The sequence below is a fragment of the Neodiprion virginianus genome, chromosome 4, assembly GCF_021901495.1.
Source record: "Neodiprion virginianus isolate iyNeoVirg1 chromosome 4, iyNeoVirg1.1, whole genome shotgun sequence".
NCBI classification, from domain to species: Eukaryota; Metazoa; Arthropoda; class Insecta; order Hymenoptera; family Diprionidae; genus Neodiprion; species Neodiprion virginianus.
In genome coordinates, this window is record NC_060880.1 from 4,782,170 (window position 1) to 4,798,889 (window position 16,720).

A 16,720-nucleotide genomic window follows, 5' to 3' on the forward strand; every position below is an offset into this window, starting at 1 on the left:
TTTCCTCAAACATGAGACACTTGAATGAGTATGCTTTTGTACGGTGTAAATTATTTACAAATTATTATTATATTTTTATAAACTGGACTTTCCAGCTTGGTAAATAAATCTGAAACTCGGCAGTATAAAATTTATTTTAATACCCTTTGTCTTGTGTAGCAATTTTACATCACCCTACGAGTTGTATACTGTGTAGTGTGTCGCCCTAAATCATTTAATATGAAGACAATTGGACCAGAATAATCACGTTTTCTGCTCGTGTTATCTGGTACTATCCTTGTGAAAACGCTATGTATGTACCGTTACGTAGAATGTGGAAGTTTAACCAAACTTTTGGCTGCTTGGTAGCTCTGCAATTGCGTTGTCTGGTTTAGATGTGAAATTTGAATGGTGTATTGGATAAAGACTCATTTTGAAAGAAGATAAAAGTAAATATAAAGCTTAAAAAATGAACGATCTAAGGGGAGAGTAAAAAACGTGGTGGAAAATTTTCAGGTCATGTTTCTTTATTTGCACTATAGGGTGATCTGAAACTCATATGGGTGCGAGAGAGATAGGGCTAATGACGCTTCACGGCGAAGCGAGGAACGGATGAAAAATTTGAGATTATGTCAGCAACGATTGACAAGGTATACCGAAGAGTAGCACGACCCTACGGCAGCTAAACTTCCCCCAATTAGTTCAAAGGTCATTCATACCATGGTCGAATTTTCCACCACGATTCAGATCAATGGCAGCGACCTCTACCAGAAAAACGTTGATACCTACTAAATTTCGTTTGAAGCTCAGTGCATCCAAAACCAACATATTCAGATTCAGACTGAATAATTCAGTCCAGGCGTGTTAGAACCCAAGCCAGAACCGTGTCAACGGAACCGCGAGCAAAGAGCCGCATTTTCCTTCGTACTTCTACCAGAGAGCTTCTACAGTAGGTAAGTAGATGTGACAATAATCAGTATTTTACTTACATTTACGTATCAACTAAGTACTAGTTTCAACGTGAATATTCTTTCTATTATAGATTGCAAAAGTCAGATCAGCTGGAAATGAATTTGAATCATCAGGTTTCCTACGCGAAAGACTTTTCAGTGCGTGTTTGAAAATCGTTGACTCGGTGGTCGAATTAGGTTAATTATAAAAAGTAAACCCGTCCGGCGGGTTCGACCGCAAACATCCGGCAAAAACTTATATTTTGTACGTTACAAGCGTTACAAGCCAGTATTATCAGCAGTTGACATCTTGAAGTGTTGGACGTTCGTCGCTGTTACTACTATATACCGTTATATGCACGTATGTATGTAGTACATAAATGCGGTATATGCATGCATATAGTCGACTTTGCTTTAACCTTAGTCACAAAACTGGGAACGTCCGAAGCGTATTTTTCGGAGAAATAAATTCCCGGTTTCCTGGTTTCGTTATCAAATTACGTAAATCGTCAACAGTTCTGTGGGCGGCGACAGCTAGCTTTCCAGAAGAAATACATTTGCCTCAGTTGCGCATTGCGTGTAATGAAACAAGACTTAATTAAGCTCGTAGAATTGAGTATATTTTGGTGCTGCGTCCGTACTGACACACAAACTTATCCCAGCATAGGTTCGCAAGATTGTTTTGTTACCTGCATAAGCGATTAAAACGTGACACTGTTTTGTATTTCGAAAAATGTCAAGCATAGCAAAGTAGCTTTTTCTTCTTTTGCCATTGTAGTCGAATATCAAATCTTGAACCGTTTCTTATTATTGGAAAAAATTTAGTCGTTTGGTAACAGATGTTCTAAAGATATTCTGAGCTACCGAAATTATTTTTTAACAAAATTTAATCCAACAGTGATCCAAAAGCAATAAATTACAATAGCCTAGAATTGATAACAAATAAAAAATACAGTTTTTTGTATTTTCAGATCGATTTTTAATTCCTCCGAAACAATGAGCTACGGATATCAAGTACGTATTTTGAAATCTTCTTCATCGTTTCTAATGCATATCTTTCATTATGTCGATTATCAAAAGTTGAAGTTTCTATCTATCTTTTTATTCGGCATGAATATACTTTAATTTGTCTTGCAAGTAATTTGTACTTAACATAGCTGGCAGCAATATTTTCTAAAAATTCCCATTCACATTTTCTTCTTGATTTACTTTTTTTTATCATGCAACAGGCTAAAACTGATAAGGAAATTTGATTGTTAATTCCACTCAATCATTCGATCACCTGACTCAAGTTACATCGAATCAAGTTCCCTGCATCTTTGTAATAATTTATCCTGCCTTTCACATTTCCGTAATTACCTTCATCGATTGGTCAATCCTTCCTAATTACTTATTCTAAGAAACCCTAAGATATATTAATACCAAAAAATTCGTAGAATAATTGTAGCCTTCCAATGGCTTTAAGGAAAATTAGGAAAACTCGCGGAATTTTCAATATGTACTCAAGCCACAGTCAACTATCGTACGATGCCAATTTCACCAGACAGTAAATGCGAAGGATTTACTTTGTTTGAAAATTATTCGAGACATTTATTTCAAAAAACAAATATATTTCCCTTTCAAGTTCTACGAACATAAGTCAATTTCAAGGTCCGATAGTTCGGTGAAAGTTATCAATGTTATCTCATGCCTTTGCACAACTTTTGCCTGAACTTATCTTTATCTGTTATCAAGGGACCGCAGTACCCGGGCCAAATGCCTCCAAACGCCATGGGGGGTCCGCCAGGTGCCCCAGGGACCTCACCTTATCCCATGAATCCCGGTGCAGGCTATCCTCCTCCAACTGGGCAGCAGGCTTACCCTGGAATGCCACAGCCATTTTCGGCCTATCCTTCTACTCCTTATCCACCTAATCAACAGCATTCCTCGATGCCTTATTCTCAGCACGCCGGACATGAGCAGCAAGTTCCGCAACCCCAGCATTACGGGATGCAACAGAACGCTCCACCTGGCACTTATGCTCCACCCGCCAACAATCCTTACCCAGGAAATTCGGTTCCGTATCCCAGCCATCCGGCTCAGCCGGTAAATGCTGCCCAGTATCCTGGTCGCTTTGTTCCTTTTGATACAAACAATTCCACTCCTCCTTTTCCTCAGAATACTGCAACTACGTTCCCAAGTAATGCTAGCCCTCACGCACAAGGTTCGGGTCCCTATCCAGGTGCCTATAATCCTGGCGGCCAGGGAATCGCGCCTGCGCACGCACAGCATGCTAGTGCGACCTCATTTCCTCCTCAGCATGGAGCTCCAGTCCCACATCAGGGGCAGGCTCAGTCTAAAGTAAGATAAATATTTTTTGGTGCTTTAAAACATGTATTTTTCTGTCAGCAGTGTGCAGTTTAGATATACATGCAATTGAAAGCTTGAATTAGTCTAAAAAAGTGAATGTTTGCTGTGTATGTATAGATTTGATTGAATAGGATGCATCTTTATGGCTATATTTCATTCTCAACTATACCTTTGTCGCCTTCTAAATATAAAATTCCAACTCTTTATTATCCAACTATTCTAATCCCACGAATGAATCAATACAATTTTGATCCGTAATATTCTTTCTCAGCTATCCCCGACTGTAGTGACTTATCCTGGCTTCGATGCAAGTGCTGATGCAGGAGCGTTGAGAAAGGCAATGAAAGGATGGGGAACTGACGAGAAAACCATCATTAATATCCTTGCGAATCGGACAAATCGCCAGCGTCAAGAAATTGCCATACAGTTTAAAACACTCTACGGCAAGGTGAAAATTATGATATCTTCAACCCTAATATCATGTCAACCAAATTGTGTAATATTAGAGTATTCTGATAAGTAATTAATATTTCAGGATCTGATTAAGGACTTGAAGTCTGAATTATCTGGCAATTTTGAAAATCTGGTTGTTGCTATGATGACGCCGATTGCAGAATTTTATGCTAAGGAGCTACATAATGCTATGTCTGGCATGGGTACAGATGAGTGTGTTTTGATCGAGGTTCTGTGCACTATGACCAATCAAGAATTACGTGTCATCAAGCAAACGTATCAATCCTGTAAGTTCGTTTTTTCCAAAGGACTGCCGCTTTGCTAATTATAAAATCAATTGAGTAAAGCCATTTACATTTGAAGAAAAATTCCTATACTAATAGTCAGTTTATGCAACCATTGTTTCATGCAGTATATGGGCAATCTTTGGAAGACCGTCTGAGGTCAGAAACTTCAGGATGTTTCAAACGCCTTATGACATCCCTTTGCTGTGCCAATCGAGATGAGTCAAATTTCGTAGACCCGGCTGGAGCACAACGCGACGCTCAAGCACTGTTTAATGCTGGTTTGTAACGATTTGCATTGAATTTTCCAGTAAACGTAAGTTCAAAATCTATTTAATAACTCTGATTACGTGTTCGCAGGAGTTGCACAATTCGGAACTGATGAATCAGTCTTCAACCAAATTCTGGTGTCAAGAAGTATCCCACAATTGCAGCAAATATTTGCGGAGTACGAACGTATAGCACCTCATGGAATTGAAAATGCCATAAAAAGCGAATTCTCTGGAGACATTGAAGATGGTCTCCTCACAATCGGTAATATGTTATTCTCTCTTTCTACTTTGACAGACTTGCTGTTTTTATTTTGCGGCGTTGCCTGGCTGTTACTAGTATATGCGTACGTCAGCATGTAACAAGATTTTCTTCATCGTTACAGTCAGATGTGTTAAAAATCGCCCTGCTTTCTTTGCGAAACAATTGTACAAGAGCATGAGAGGAGCTGGAACTGAAGACGATCGACTGATTCGACTGGTCGTCACTCGCTCTGAAATTGATATGGGGGATATCAAGAGAGAATTCTCTCGGGAGTATAATCAAACTCTTGAACAATTTATATCGGTTAGTTGAAAAATCAGTTAAAAAATATCCTAATCTAAGCTGTTCCCAAACTTTCTGATCCGAACGTTTAATTGATAAACTACGTGATAACTATGTGTCAATTTAAATAATCGTTGTTACTTATTTTAGGATGACTGTTCAGGGGACTACAAGAAATGTCTTCTCGCTCTGATTTCTTAGAGCTTAGAGAGGGCCGACCAAATTTTTTCCTTATAAAATCACGTGTCACCTTGCTTCACGTTTTAAGTGAGTACATGCAGTTATGCAGATATTTGTCTTCAAAAGGTAATACGATTGTCATTTTGTGAATTTCTTCATTCACATCCGAAATCTAAATTACTAATCTTTCGGTTACTAAACAACAAACCGAATAAACTGTTTTTTCGTGATACTTTACATCAACATGAAATGAGAAGAGTCAGTCGGTCTGTCCGACAAATTTTCGTGATGATCTCGAAAACAGCCAAGTGAAAAATCTGAAACAAATAGGACTTGGCATCAAATGAAAAAGTGTGAAAGAAAATTTTCCAAAAAACAAAATATTTAAAAATTAAAAAAAAAAAAAATAAATATATAAACTGGAAAAAACATGTAATAAGAAGGAAACAGCATATGGTAGACGGTAAGTCATAGAATATTTTTCATGCCCATCATTTCGTCGTAAAATCCTGTAAGTTTCAAATTTTTTCATCCAGCCGTCGCCGAGATTATCGCGAAAGTTTGTCGGACTGACCGACAGACCGGCATCCAGACCGACATTTTTCGAAAAACTTGTTTTTCGGATTCTAGCGGTTCGAAAACGTAAAGATTCGTTGAAATTAGTATAAATGATTTCTTACCGAAACCAATACTTTCTTCACATCACCAAAGGTAATGAAAAGTAATATTGAATCTACTACAAGTACTGTACTGGAGTTCTTTTTATCTTACATTGATCCTTTTCTCTAATAAAACTATTCTACGATGTATTTTTACTGAACATAAGCATAATTTTTCAGCTATTGGGAATGTATTGTATGTCGAATCTAATGTTGATATAACACTTTTGTTATTCTAGATCAGAACAAAATGCTTGTCATGTAATCTAAAAGTGTTGCTGTGCCAAAATTGAGAATAATATACAGTGTCGAATTGTGACAGACGATCGAAATACTTGCAAAAGAAAAAACAAATAATCAAAAAAAAAAAAGACATAGATCTGATTATGCTTGTTATATTTATATAAACATTTACAAATATTTGTGTAAAACTATTTTACTCGTGTTCGACGTATTGCCTTGGAAATAGTAAATTTTATTGATATATCCGTTCAAATTTTGCTATTATTGGGATGATGTTATACATTATAACATAAATATCTATATCTGTATAAATGTTAAAATATAACTGTGTAGTTAACTGTATACTACACTATGAATATCCAAGCAGGCATATATATTGCACAATATGTTTTAGAAAGATTGCTACCTGTTACACGATTCGTGAATACACCAATTTTTCTAAATTTACCACATCACTCTGCCGACGAATAATATATACGTTAATTGAGAGTTTGCGCTTCCAGTGCCTATAAAGCTATATATTTTTATAAAGCCGTTTTCCCTTTTTGCTAAATTCCTTGCTGTTGCCCAGAGAAACTGTTAGTTGTACCATGCGATTATACTCATCTTGTATCATGTATTGTTCTTCTATTGTTGATAATAAATTGAAATCGAAATATAAAAATGTCTTGATTATCAGTGTACTTGACGTACGAAATAATGTGTCAAGTATTACTCGCTGTTTGTTTGATCATTGACCAATTCAAAAATCTCAAAATCAAGAGTAAACTGCAGTAATTTAAATGCCATGTACTTACTCATGCTGCAGCGTGACAATTAGCCCACCATCGACGTCTCATGTAAATCTGAAGTAATGTTAACGCAACGAAGTGTCACACAAAAAAAATTATTACTGTGCAATTTTTTAACGATTTTCAAGGAAATGACATTAAAAATATATGAGTATGTTTTGTTTATCATGGTTTACGAAATTTCAGATAATCTTCAATGTACGATGTAACGCGATTATTCGTATACATGTATCGTTACTGCAACGTTACTAACTTTATTTATTTATCAATTTTACGGACACAAAGTCCCATTACACATAAATTCAAAAACAATAGAATTCTCGTGTTTTTTTTACAAATCTATTAAAAAAATTAAACGTTTAATTCATTTTGAATTACTGAGTAAATTTTATATTCTTGTGGAAATCGTAGAATAACATTATATTCCATTAAAAATTACTCGAGGAATCACCGACATTTAGATGTAATTTGTAATAAGTTCATTTGATCGCGAAGCAATGTGTTTACAAAATTTGTGACGAACGTGCGTCAGCGCGTTTCTGGAAAATTTACCTAGAAATCTCGTATAGACGTCTCATGAAAGTCATGTACTGCGAATTTGTACGCCTAAATGAGTTCTTATGTCGAAATGACGTATTTTCTGACTTCGGACGTCTCGTAGACGTGAAAAGTCGCGTCATAAGACTTCTTCCCTCAAACGTCTGATAGTCAAACTTCAGTTTTGTGTTAGATGGGCTATTGTTTAACCGACTTGCACCTACCGAATTAATGATTAACGATTTACACTCACAATCACCTTGGTAGTGACGGAGAATGTTTCTTTATTCGGAATGACGGCATTATTTTGTGTAAATTTTTCGAACTGTCGTTGCAAAAAATATTTACTACTCGTCGTTGCATTTAAAATTACAGGAACAGACAACTTCTGTACATTTTTCCTTCCTCTAACGAAATAAATTTAACCGATTCGAAGTTTCGAATTATACGTTTCGAATGTCGAATTTCTAAGCTGATGGAATTGGAACGAAGACGATGAACGCGGGACAAGGAACGGCGGACTTTTTGGGACTGCCAGTGCGCTGTGTATGCAGTATTACATATATGTGTGTATGTAAGCTGGATTATAGGTTTAGTATGAGCGTGTAATTGTGTGTAATCGTGTCTACAGCTGGACGATGCGGACTAATGTGTACAATTTGGGCGGTGTACAAGTAATCCGTGATTTATCCTTTACCAATAATAATTACGAGCTGCGTGAACGTGAGCCTGCAGTTTGATTAATCACAGCGATTGACAAATATCGGAAACATCGTGCGTCAATTAGTTGTCTGCGGAGTGATTTATGAAAAATGTTCGACACGATCACTTGACGACTGATGAATGAATGCCTGCTACTTTGTGCTATCTGCGTGCTTGTTGTACGCACTTGTCAAATTAGTTTGAAAAAAAGTTAAAGGCCCCGCAGGGTAGAAATATTTGAGCATTTTTAGTCGATATAATAAAGTGACAGCTGATATCGTTAATAATGGAAAACGAGACGAAGGACGGTTGTGCTGTAAAGGAGGATCGAGGTATGTTATTTCAGATTTTCCTCTGAATCTAGGTTATGCTACTGCAACCCTACTAATGACGAGAAATTCTTGGTAAAAAATGACAATGAGCTAGTAACTCCCTCCAACGTCAATGCGACCCCCTGGAATTGGAATGCATAACACGAAACTTAAAGAAAAAATATCTCTTTGATAAAGCAAAAGTAATTAATGAAATGTATGAATAAACTCACAGAGCTTGGTTATAATAACAACTTAAAAGACTTAACGTCGCTAAAAGCAGAAGGTTTGTAAAATTTTAATGAATCATAGCTCAGTTTTTTTTGTGAACGTATTCTCCAAATGTTGGCCAACGCAGAGTTTTCAACTAGCTTGTTGATTAACCCTAGTCACTGGCAGAACAGACTTTAACGTATAATTTTAAAGTCAGCGTGCTTGAATCAGGAATGTTTGTGCAAGCAAAATGAAGAATGATTGAAAAAACTTTGGTTTTTCAGAGACTCCATAGATGTATTGCATATTGTTTTACTTTGCTGACATAACATATGAATATTAACAGAAATATGCACATACTTTCTGCAATTGTGAATAGCTGAATTGTTTTGATTTGTGAATTACGGATTGTTGATCATGTTTATTTATTTAAAGTGGTGTCGTTTTACTTGAATTTAGTTTGGCCAACTCCATTTGCAACCTCTGTGCTGTTTTCAATCATGTTTTGGGTTCTCAATTTTTTTTGACTATACTTTGACGGATATTATAATAAAAAATCAAATTTGGTTGGTAGATTGTAAATGTTAATAAGCGAGTGGCTTTGTTCGTTTAGATGATCTACTGATTAAATTAAAGAAGTTTGAGACTGAGAATGCAAAGATACTAAAGGAATTTAATAGTCAAAGAGCAAAAATGAAGGAACTTTTTCTCCAGAAAGAAGGTAATGTGCCAAAGGTTGTTCGGTGTTTTCACTTAATTTTTTTCTAACTGCAACAAAATAACTCACCATTTAACCATCTGCTCCTCATTCACAGATGAACTCAAAAGGCAGCACGAAGAAAAGATCTCCTTGCAAGAAGAGATACATAGATTACAGAATGATCTTGATGAAGCTAAGAGTCAGCTGACGGTGGCTGACCTTAAGGTGGAAAATGACATTCTTGTTGAAAAGCGCAAGGCGCAAGAAGAAATAGCCACTTTGGAGCAGCTGATTCAAGAGACAGTAGAAGAGTCCTCGTGTTCACGTAATCAACTTGGAGACGAGTTGCGAAAGTTGCAATCTGCGTTTCGTAAACTTGAAGCAGAAAATGCGCTGCTCCGATCGCAGACAACTCGTGAATCTGCGGACGGACCTCAAATATCTTTGTCAACTGTGACTAAAACTTTAGCTAGAAAAGTTGTCTCTCAATTAGGCGCTGATTCATTGTCTTTGGGCCCTGATAATATCGAAGAGAGCTTGAGGAAGGTAAACAAATATGTACGTAAGCTTTTAGACCCTATTAGTGTGATTGTGAGATTTTATAATAATATCTTGATGTGTATTAAGTAACCATTAATGATATTATTCTTTCATTTTCTTCTAACTCAATCGTCCTTTTCTATTTTTGAATTCTTGTCCAAGGAGGTGTTCGTGATTTGAGATTTCTTATTTCTTATTTTATTACTTTAACAATGCACAATACGCAGTTTGATTGTAAAGAAAAAACTTGTCCTACGGTTCTACAGGCCCAAGAAGATGCAGAAGTTTTGCGTTCGCTGGTAGGACCTTTGGAAGAGGAGATTAAAGCATTGAAGGAAAAACTAAGATCGACAGATGACGAGCTGCAAAAACATATAGAAATTAATTCGCAAAAAAAATTTCAAACAGAATCAGGATCTGCTGCGGAAGCCAGTTGTGATATGTGCGCTAATTATGAGGCACAATTGGTGAAAATGCAGGCAGCAGAAAAAGAATTTGAAAAACGATTGGCAGATGCTGATCACTTGTTAGAAGTCCAAAAGGAAGATTTAGTCAAGGAGGTAGAATTTCGTAAAGAAATGGAGGAAAAGTGGAATGAAAAAAAAGAAGAACACAAAATTAAAGTTGCAGAACTCACCTCCGTTTCACAATCCTCCCAGCAAGCCCTGGCCGACTTGAAGCAAACGTTAGCACAGATGCATCAAGGCGTTACCGATGAACTAAGTAGATTGATTCATGGAAGAGAAGAACTACAAAGGCATCTCAATGCGTAAGTTGAACTGCACAAATTTCGCTTCATTCATCTAGATTCAGGTTTTGAGAAACTTGAAAAACTGTCACAATACATGAAATATCGCATTTTTGGAAACAATGATTTTTAATAACGATTGTAGAATAAATAAATTTATTTTCACGGACTTTTTTCAACGTTCCACATTGTTCAAACTCTTACAAGTTCAAACAAATTGGTATTTTTTCCTATACTTAGAAAAAAAAAAAAAAACTTTCAGGCTGCAGAAAGAAAATGAAAATTTGGTTGGTAAGCATAGTAAGAATTCCATGCAGCTCCAAAGTGAGACAATTAATATGCCAAATAACGTTGAAGAGTTACATGTCACACTTTTAAAAATGCACGAAGACTTGATAGCAGCAAAAGTCGCGCAAGAAGTTGCGCAGGAAAAAGAGGAAACTTTACGTTACGAGGTGACCCTCCTTCAAGACCAATTAGATCACGATAATCGTGCGCATCAACAATCGGAATCTACTTTGGTTGAGGAAATTAGGCAGCTTAAGTAAGTGTTTTATTGTCGTTTGAAAAAAATTGTTGGATTTCATAATTATCCGCTTCAGTGGCTTGAAATATCTTTCAAGTGCTAATTGATAAACTATTTTTACAGAGTCCAAGTAGAAAATTACAAACATGATCATCAAGCTTTGAATGAAAAAGAAGAGAAGTTGAATAGACTTCAACAGCAGTTGGAAAATACAACAACGGAAAAACAAAAGATAGAATTAGCTGTTGCTGAACTTCGTCAAAGGCTAACCAGTCTTCAACAGGAATTAGATACTAGCGAAGAAGTACAAAAAGACTTTGTTAGATTATCACAATCTTTACAGGTGCAAAATTGGATAAATCAAATCAAAAAAATATAATATCAATTTATCTTCGGACTCAATCATTTGATTATTTTACATTTGTGTGAAATTGTTCGAAATCACAGGTTCAACTGGAAAAGATCAGAGAGGCAGGAAGTGAAGTGAGATGGCAGCACGACGAGGATGTTGACGAGTGTCCTAATTGTCGAACGGGGTTCACAGTTACAAAAAGAAAGGTGAGTGCGAATTTGTTTCCGTTAGCATTACAACGTCAACAGTGTTTGTATTTCTCGTCTACATACAATTACTTTTCTTTGAATAGATGCATTGCCGTCATTGCGGTCATATATTTTGTTCAACTTGTCTGTCGCACGTTGTAAACAGTGGACCCAAGCAGCGACCTTCAAGAGTTTGCGATGTGTGCCATACATTACTAGTTAGAGATACGGCTCCCTACTTTAGCCAAGAAGCACCACATTTACCAGAATGAATATGTCGGCAAATATATATCTGGGAAAACTTGGCGAGATGTGCAATATCTGATTTAGGTATGTGTATCGATACTAGACAAATTTCTTACATTCATTATGACCGTAAAACTGTGTCTACGAAAAATAGAATACAATTAATACATTTTTTTCAATAATTTTTTGGTCCTTATATTTGATTGAAAGCTGTTCGTGTATATACAGCGATGCTTACTTACTCATTTATTTTTCAGAGATCATTAGAGCCATGGGACAAACGTTAGGTAAAAGTGAATTCTATGATTATCGACGAAGCGGATAAATTATGTAAATATCAATAGATTATTATTTTTAACTTATTCGAATTTTATCCTTCAATGCTGTCACGTAAATGTTGATAAAATAAATCATTTGTTTGATGCAGCATTCGTATACAGTTTTAGTTTTGAAAAGCTGAGATGATTTCGTACAAGTCTAATGGAAGGTAATTAAAAGTTGAGACACAAATATCTATTTCATCAAGAATTAAGTATTTTATTTACGAAGAATCCTTACACGTCATACGATGTTGCTATCACAGGCTACACGGTCGGTCTCGAATTTCCCTATTCTTTTTCGTTTCCTTATAAGCATTTTAAAACTGAATATCTCCCCTAAATGTACCCTAAAGCATTCAATTTCCCCGTAAAATCCCCCTAATTTTTGCCAGTCAGTTACTTTTCCTCACGAATGAGAATGGACAGAAAAAATCAACTTGATGTTTAAGAACAATGTTTATACTTCCAACTTAACATAGGAACGAAAAAAATTCATCGAATCCCAACATTCTCTTATATTTCGCAAGCCAACATTTTTACGGTTTAATTGAGTAGTGTTATCTACAGAATACTTGCACTCAGCCCAAATTATTTTGTTCCTACATTTAGCTGGAAATATAAACATTGTTCTTAAGCATTAGTCGACTTTTCCAGTCCAGTTTACTTGATGATAAAAAAAAAAAAAAATTTCCACAATATGAACAATATTTTCCATGTGTAATCGAAAAAATTCCAAAACGACCAAAATATCGGACACTCCTGTGTTTATCTAATCTTGCTCTATTTGGTCAGTACTATAAAAAAATGTCCTAACACCCCCCTCCCTCTTATTTTCACAAAGCTTTCCTGTATTTCCCCTCAAATTTCTAGCTCCAGCACTGTGAAGCCTGCTATGGACAAACGTATGTCCATGGCGTAGAAGTCAACAATACATGCATACAAATAAAACCGTAATCTTCACCCCAATCGATGATGCACTGTGGAAGTGTTGGAGCTACGTCTCTGATAAAACGCGGTATAATTGTCTCGTACCAGTTACGATTTTTGTAAGTCGTCTTACCGAATCCCTGGAATCCGAAACCACTTAACTCGCCTCCTTGTTCCATTAAAAACCAAGGATACAAGTTTGTACAATCCATGGATCTGTTCAAAGCGTACACATAGTGTATACCTGAGATATGCACGAAAATCGTAGTTAATTACTATTGTTTGAAGAAAACTGTCAGTAGCCAGAAGGAACAAAATCACAATAGTGAGATCAATGGAAAATTACCCTGCTCAGATACACAGGCTTCTTTCGTCCATGCAGAATCCCATTCCGATACATTTCTGGGAATTTCTATAAATCCATCGGTTGTCCTGATCCAGATTCCTTCAGTCCCGGTAAGACCGTTCATCTCGCTGCGACCACCAGCTGCGATAGTCTCTGAAAAAGTAGTGATAATTGACATCTGAGGTTCCGTCGGCAACGTACAAAACTATTAGCTGAAGAAATTATCGCCCCGATCACCTGGTTCAGAATTTTTTTTTCATATTGAATCCAATCACTACCTGGTATTTGAAAATAGCGGAACATGATAAAAAAATTGCTCCTACGTTTGGGGTCACGAAGTAAAAACATCTTTGTATATTTTCCAAATGTTCACACTAAATTTCTTTCCACATTGTTATCCAGAAAATGGAGAAACTGTTGTTTACGAAGCTTTTCGAAGGAAGAAATTTTTCACTGGCAATATTTCTACAAGAATATCGTAATTGTATGGTAAAAGATAATTTAGCTACCAACCAGGGGATATGAAATAGATTGTACTGGTCCAATATTCTTCGTCAAATATCGTTTTGATCTGAAACTGGTTTAAATTCGACCGGTTGTAAATACTTTGTACATTTTCGACGTCACTGCAGAGTACGGCAGCCTGAAAAATCAAATGGTGCCTTCCCTGTACATGTTCAATTTTATCAAGTACCAAATATCTGTACGACCTCGATGAAACGACGCGATAAACGTAAACAATAATCACCTGTATACCAGCAATGTTCCCGTAAGAATCGTATTCAAGACATACGCGACCGTCGCCTTCTTCGTAGCAATACACAGTCAAATTCAGGGAAGTCAAACCTGTTACTTCGACCCAACTATCGTTAATAGCATCAAATTTTGTACGAGGCATCTGGAAGAAGCTATTTGCGTGTGAAGGGTCCTCCCCCAAGCGGGTCCATTTCACTGAAATTTAGTTGCGTAAGTATTGAAAAGTTGATTGCACGCAAAATCAAGAAGTAGACAAGAAAAAAATAAGTGTCATTCGCATGCTGATTGTAGGTGAGTTGTAATTGTGGGATAAAAAATTTTTGCCAGAAAATGTTAATTTAACTAGTTGTTGTATCTTCGACGTATTTTGGTGCGCTGAATTCGATGTTGGTCCGTTTTTTCTGTCGCAAAAATGGCAATTTCAATGGCACTTTCTGACCCGTATTATCTTCCAAGCCGCCCCATGATGCTAGGGTTGAAAATTTGGGTTCCTCTCGTCAAAATATACCACTTGAGCTGTGATTCGAGTCGGATGGAAATGCTCTTGACACATTGAAATTATTTTGAGTAAAACTTTCAAGACAGGAAAGAATATGCACATCTTGACAAACGTGAAAAATGTAAAATTCACGGGTTAAAAATATATTTTTACGGCTGTACGCAAGCGTCATGAGATTTGTTCAAAAAATGGTTTATCATATTATCGGTCACAGCACGAATCATAAATTTTCCTCAACGTACTTGATGAATCGGTTTGAAAGATAGTACGAGTTAAAAAGTGCGATTTCCAATCAAAAGCCCATTTTTGGAAGGAATTATCTCAATATTCTGACGTCACGGAAAAAACAGGAAACGCCATTGGATTCAGTTCACCAATATACGTCGGAAACACGCCAACTTATTCATTTAGCATTTTATCGCGAAAATTTTCAACTCCAGTGTAATTATACCGAGAAGATCGGCCCACTCGATAGCAGATCCCGTAGCTGAAACAAGCAACGAGAAACAAATCGTTAGTTTTTTCTTGAAGATTTCATCTATCCGTAAGAATACGTCATGTCTGCAGGTATGTATTTGACGAACTGATGTACAGTATAATTATTTAGGGACGAGAACTTACCGGCGATAAGTAACAGTACCGCAACAACCTTCATGCTGACAAACTGAATAATCAAGCAACTCTGAAAAAAAATTAGCTTTATGAATTTTTTGAACACACATGAATTTTACTAGAATTCTCTCATTATTTCGAAATTATCGTTTTCGAAAATTTGTGCAGGCTGTATTTACGAAACTTTTCGTTCTGTCGCCTACCGATAATCTAGCAATTTGTTTACGTGCCAAAGTTGTTCCGTTTCAGTCTCGCATCGTCATAAGTCTGAGAATTATATATTGCGTGCTTCCACCTTTTGCTCGTTATCTTTTCGAGATACTGTTTTCACGCTTCGAAACAAATTTACCACCTTCGAAGTTTTATTATTAATTCGTGCATCGCCGCGTCCTTTATTGGAAAATATATAATTTCCAGGGTAATATATTTGTCGCCTTTCAAGGTTTATGCGGAATTCGTCGATCATTTCGTCGTTTATGTAAACGCCGTGCGCCGTTGCAAATATTGTAGTCACGCTTCCACGTCGAAACATTCACAATTCCGACTAATAAATAACTACTTTCCAGGTGTTTTCCTCTAAATTTAGAATCAAAATTATGTTCATATGCATTCGTTCGCTATCGGGGAATTCGATAGAATGTCTTATGGATGATCCTTTATTGGAGGAAAATAATCGTTGAAAAACTAAAAACCCAAACACTCACAATCGCTGAGAATTTCTTTTATTTCAAAAAGCACGGTTTATAGGAATATTTTCACAAAAATCAAAATTATCGCGTGGCGCACAGCAATAATTTCTGGGGTAAACGGATCGAGTTGGGTTCATTATCGTTTATCAGATAAATTGTCTGTATCAATAACTTCACAGAGCAACTCAGAAAATCGTCAACGCGACGTCGTTTCGACCACGACACACTGATTAACACTAAAATTCGATTATTCCCGTGTGCTTCGTGGAACGTGCAAAAATGCGAGGTATATCGATTCATCTCTAGAATATTACGGACCGTATATCTTCCGTACATCTATTTTACCACTTCTAATTCTCATTCGAATTAGTTTCATCAATTTTCTGTGTTAATTTCCTTTGTTTCCTGTTCTCCGTTCCATTTTGGAACTGTATATTCTAATCGTTACAGATTAATCTTATCACGTAAAATATGCAAACGTAAGTGATGAATTATTTTCATTTCTAGGAATCAATAAAATAGTTTTTCGAGTGCAAGTTAAATGTGAAGAAACGGTGACCTAATGTCTGGTGAATGCACAAGTCGATTGCTAGATAATAATTGCCGATTTCATCGAAACTGTTCATTTGGCACCAAGTTTTTCATAGTCGCGCTTACTCGTGTCAGACGGATTCACGGATACCTTCGAATTCTATTCGAGTAGAAAGTGATGTAGGCATGTGTTTAATGCTGCGTACAACGCGAAAAGTAATGTATTTCTTTGATTCATTTTTTCTTTCTTACATTCGACTCAAGGCTGTTTGT

General features: G+C 36.4%; 3 protein-coding genes across 20 annotated transcripts; 2 read left to right on the forward strand and 1 right to left on the reverse strand.

Moving 5' to 3' along the window:
- The first annotated feature begins 332 nt into the window (after nt 1–332).
- LOC124303705 (annexin B11-like) lies at nt 333–6,570 on the forward strand. Of its 10 annotated transcripts, none has more exons than XM_046761247.1 (9): nt 336–932; nt 1,901–1,943; nt 2,664–3,269; nt 3,550–3,726; nt 3,814–4,018; nt 4,144–4,296; nt 4,376–4,549; nt 4,671–4,852; nt 4,982–6,570. In XM_046761247.1, exons 2-9 carry the CDS (start codon nt 1,926–1,928, stop codon nt 5,030–5,032), a joined length of 1,566 nt encoding a protein of 521 aa, XP_046617203.1. In that variant the 5' UTR covers nt 336–932; nt 1,901–1,925; the 3' UTR covers nt 5,033–6,570. The 10 variants fall into 10 exon arrangements, with proteins under 10 accessions (XP_046617208.1, XP_046617211.1, XP_046617203.1 ...); XM_046761250.1 differs by having other exon boundaries at nt 336–928; XM_046761251.1 differs by lacking the exon at nt 336–932 and adding an exon at nt 1,203–1,290.
- Nucleotides 6,571–7,827: 1,257 nt separating this feature from the next.
- On the forward strand, nt 7,828–12,506 carry LOC124303700 (rab GTPase-binding effector protein 1). 5 transcript variants are annotated; one of them, XM_046761239.1, is made up of 10 exons: nt 8,323–8,540; nt 9,081–9,188; nt 9,283–9,725; nt 9,974–10,476; nt 10,718–10,999; nt 11,105–11,324; nt 11,429–11,539; nt 11,626–11,851; nt 12,025–12,097; nt 12,195–12,506. In XM_046761239.1, exons 1-8 carry the CDS (start codon nt 8,465–8,467, stop codon nt 11,791–11,793), a joined length of 1,911 nt encoding a protein of 636 aa, XP_046617195.1. In that variant the 5' UTR covers nt 8,323–8,464; the 3' UTR covers nt 11,794–11,851; nt 12,025–12,097; nt 12,195–12,506. The 5 variants fall into 5 exon arrangements, with proteins under 5 accessions (XP_046617197.1, XP_046617198.1, XP_046617196.1 ...); XM_046761241.1 differs by lacking the exon at nt 8,323–8,540 and adding an exon at nt 7,828–8,275 and having other exon boundaries at nt 12,025–12,283; XM_046761242.1 differs by having other exon boundaries at nt 8,317–8,540; nt 11,698–11,851; nt 12,025–12,283.
- Nucleotides 12,280–15,582, reverse strand: LOC124303713 (uncharacterized). Of its 5 annotated transcripts, none has more exons than XM_046761272.1 (7): nt 15,431–15,582; nt 15,237–15,297; nt 15,067–15,102; nt 14,109–14,311; nt 13,874–14,003; nt 13,361–13,513; nt 12,280–13,258 (listed from the first exon to the last, which is right to left on the reverse strand). In XM_046761272.1, exons 2-7 carry the CDS (start codon nt 15,268–15,270, stop codon nt 12,978–12,980), a joined length of 837 nt encoding a protein of 278 aa, XP_046617228.1. In that variant the 5' UTR covers nt 15,271–15,297; nt 15,431–15,582; the 3' UTR covers nt 12,280–12,977. The 5 variants fall into 5 exon arrangements, with proteins under 5 accessions (XP_046617228.1, XP_046617231.1, XP_046617230.1 ...); XM_046761275.1 differs by having other exon boundaries at nt 15,458–15,482; XM_046761274.1 differs by having other exon boundaries at nt 15,412–15,466.
- Between the last annotated feature and the right edge of the window lie 1,138 nt (nt 15,583–16,720).

Bases quoted from the DNA above. Each gene is read 5' to 3' on its own strand.
- LOC124303713 (XM_046761272.1), bottom strand. From the start codon at position 15,270: ATGAAGGTTGTTGCGGTACTGTTACTTATCGCCG. The intron at 14,004-14,108 runs GTGATTATTGTT...TTGATTTTTCAG, and splicing joins GGAACATTGCTGGTATACAG to GCTGCCGTACTCTGCAGTGA. The intron at 13,259-13,360 runs GTAATTTTCCAT...TGCATATCTCAG, and splicing joins AGCCTGTGTATCTGAGCAGG to GTATACACTATGTGTACGCT.
- LOC124303705 (XM_046761247.1), top strand. The intron at 3,270-3,549 runs GTAAGATAAATA...ATTCTTTCTCAG, and splicing joins AGGGGCAGGCTCAGTCTAAA to CTATCCCCGACTGTAGTGAC. The intron at 3,727-3,813 runs GTGAAAATTATG...TTAATATTTCAG, and splicing joins TTAAAACACTCTACGGCAAG to GATCTGATTAAGGACTTGAA.
- LOC124303700 (XM_046761239.1), top strand. From the start codon at position 8,465: ATGAAATGTATGAATAAACTCACAGAGCTTGGTTATAATAACAACTTA. The intron at 9,189-9,282 runs GTAATGTGCCAA...CCTCATTCACAG, and splicing joins ACTTTTTCTCCAGAAAGAAG to ATGAACTCAAAAGGCAGCAC. The intron at 9,726-9,973 runs GTACGTAAGCTT...ACGGTTCTACAG, and splicing joins TGAGGAAGGTAAACAAATAT to GCCCAAGAAGATGCAGAAGT.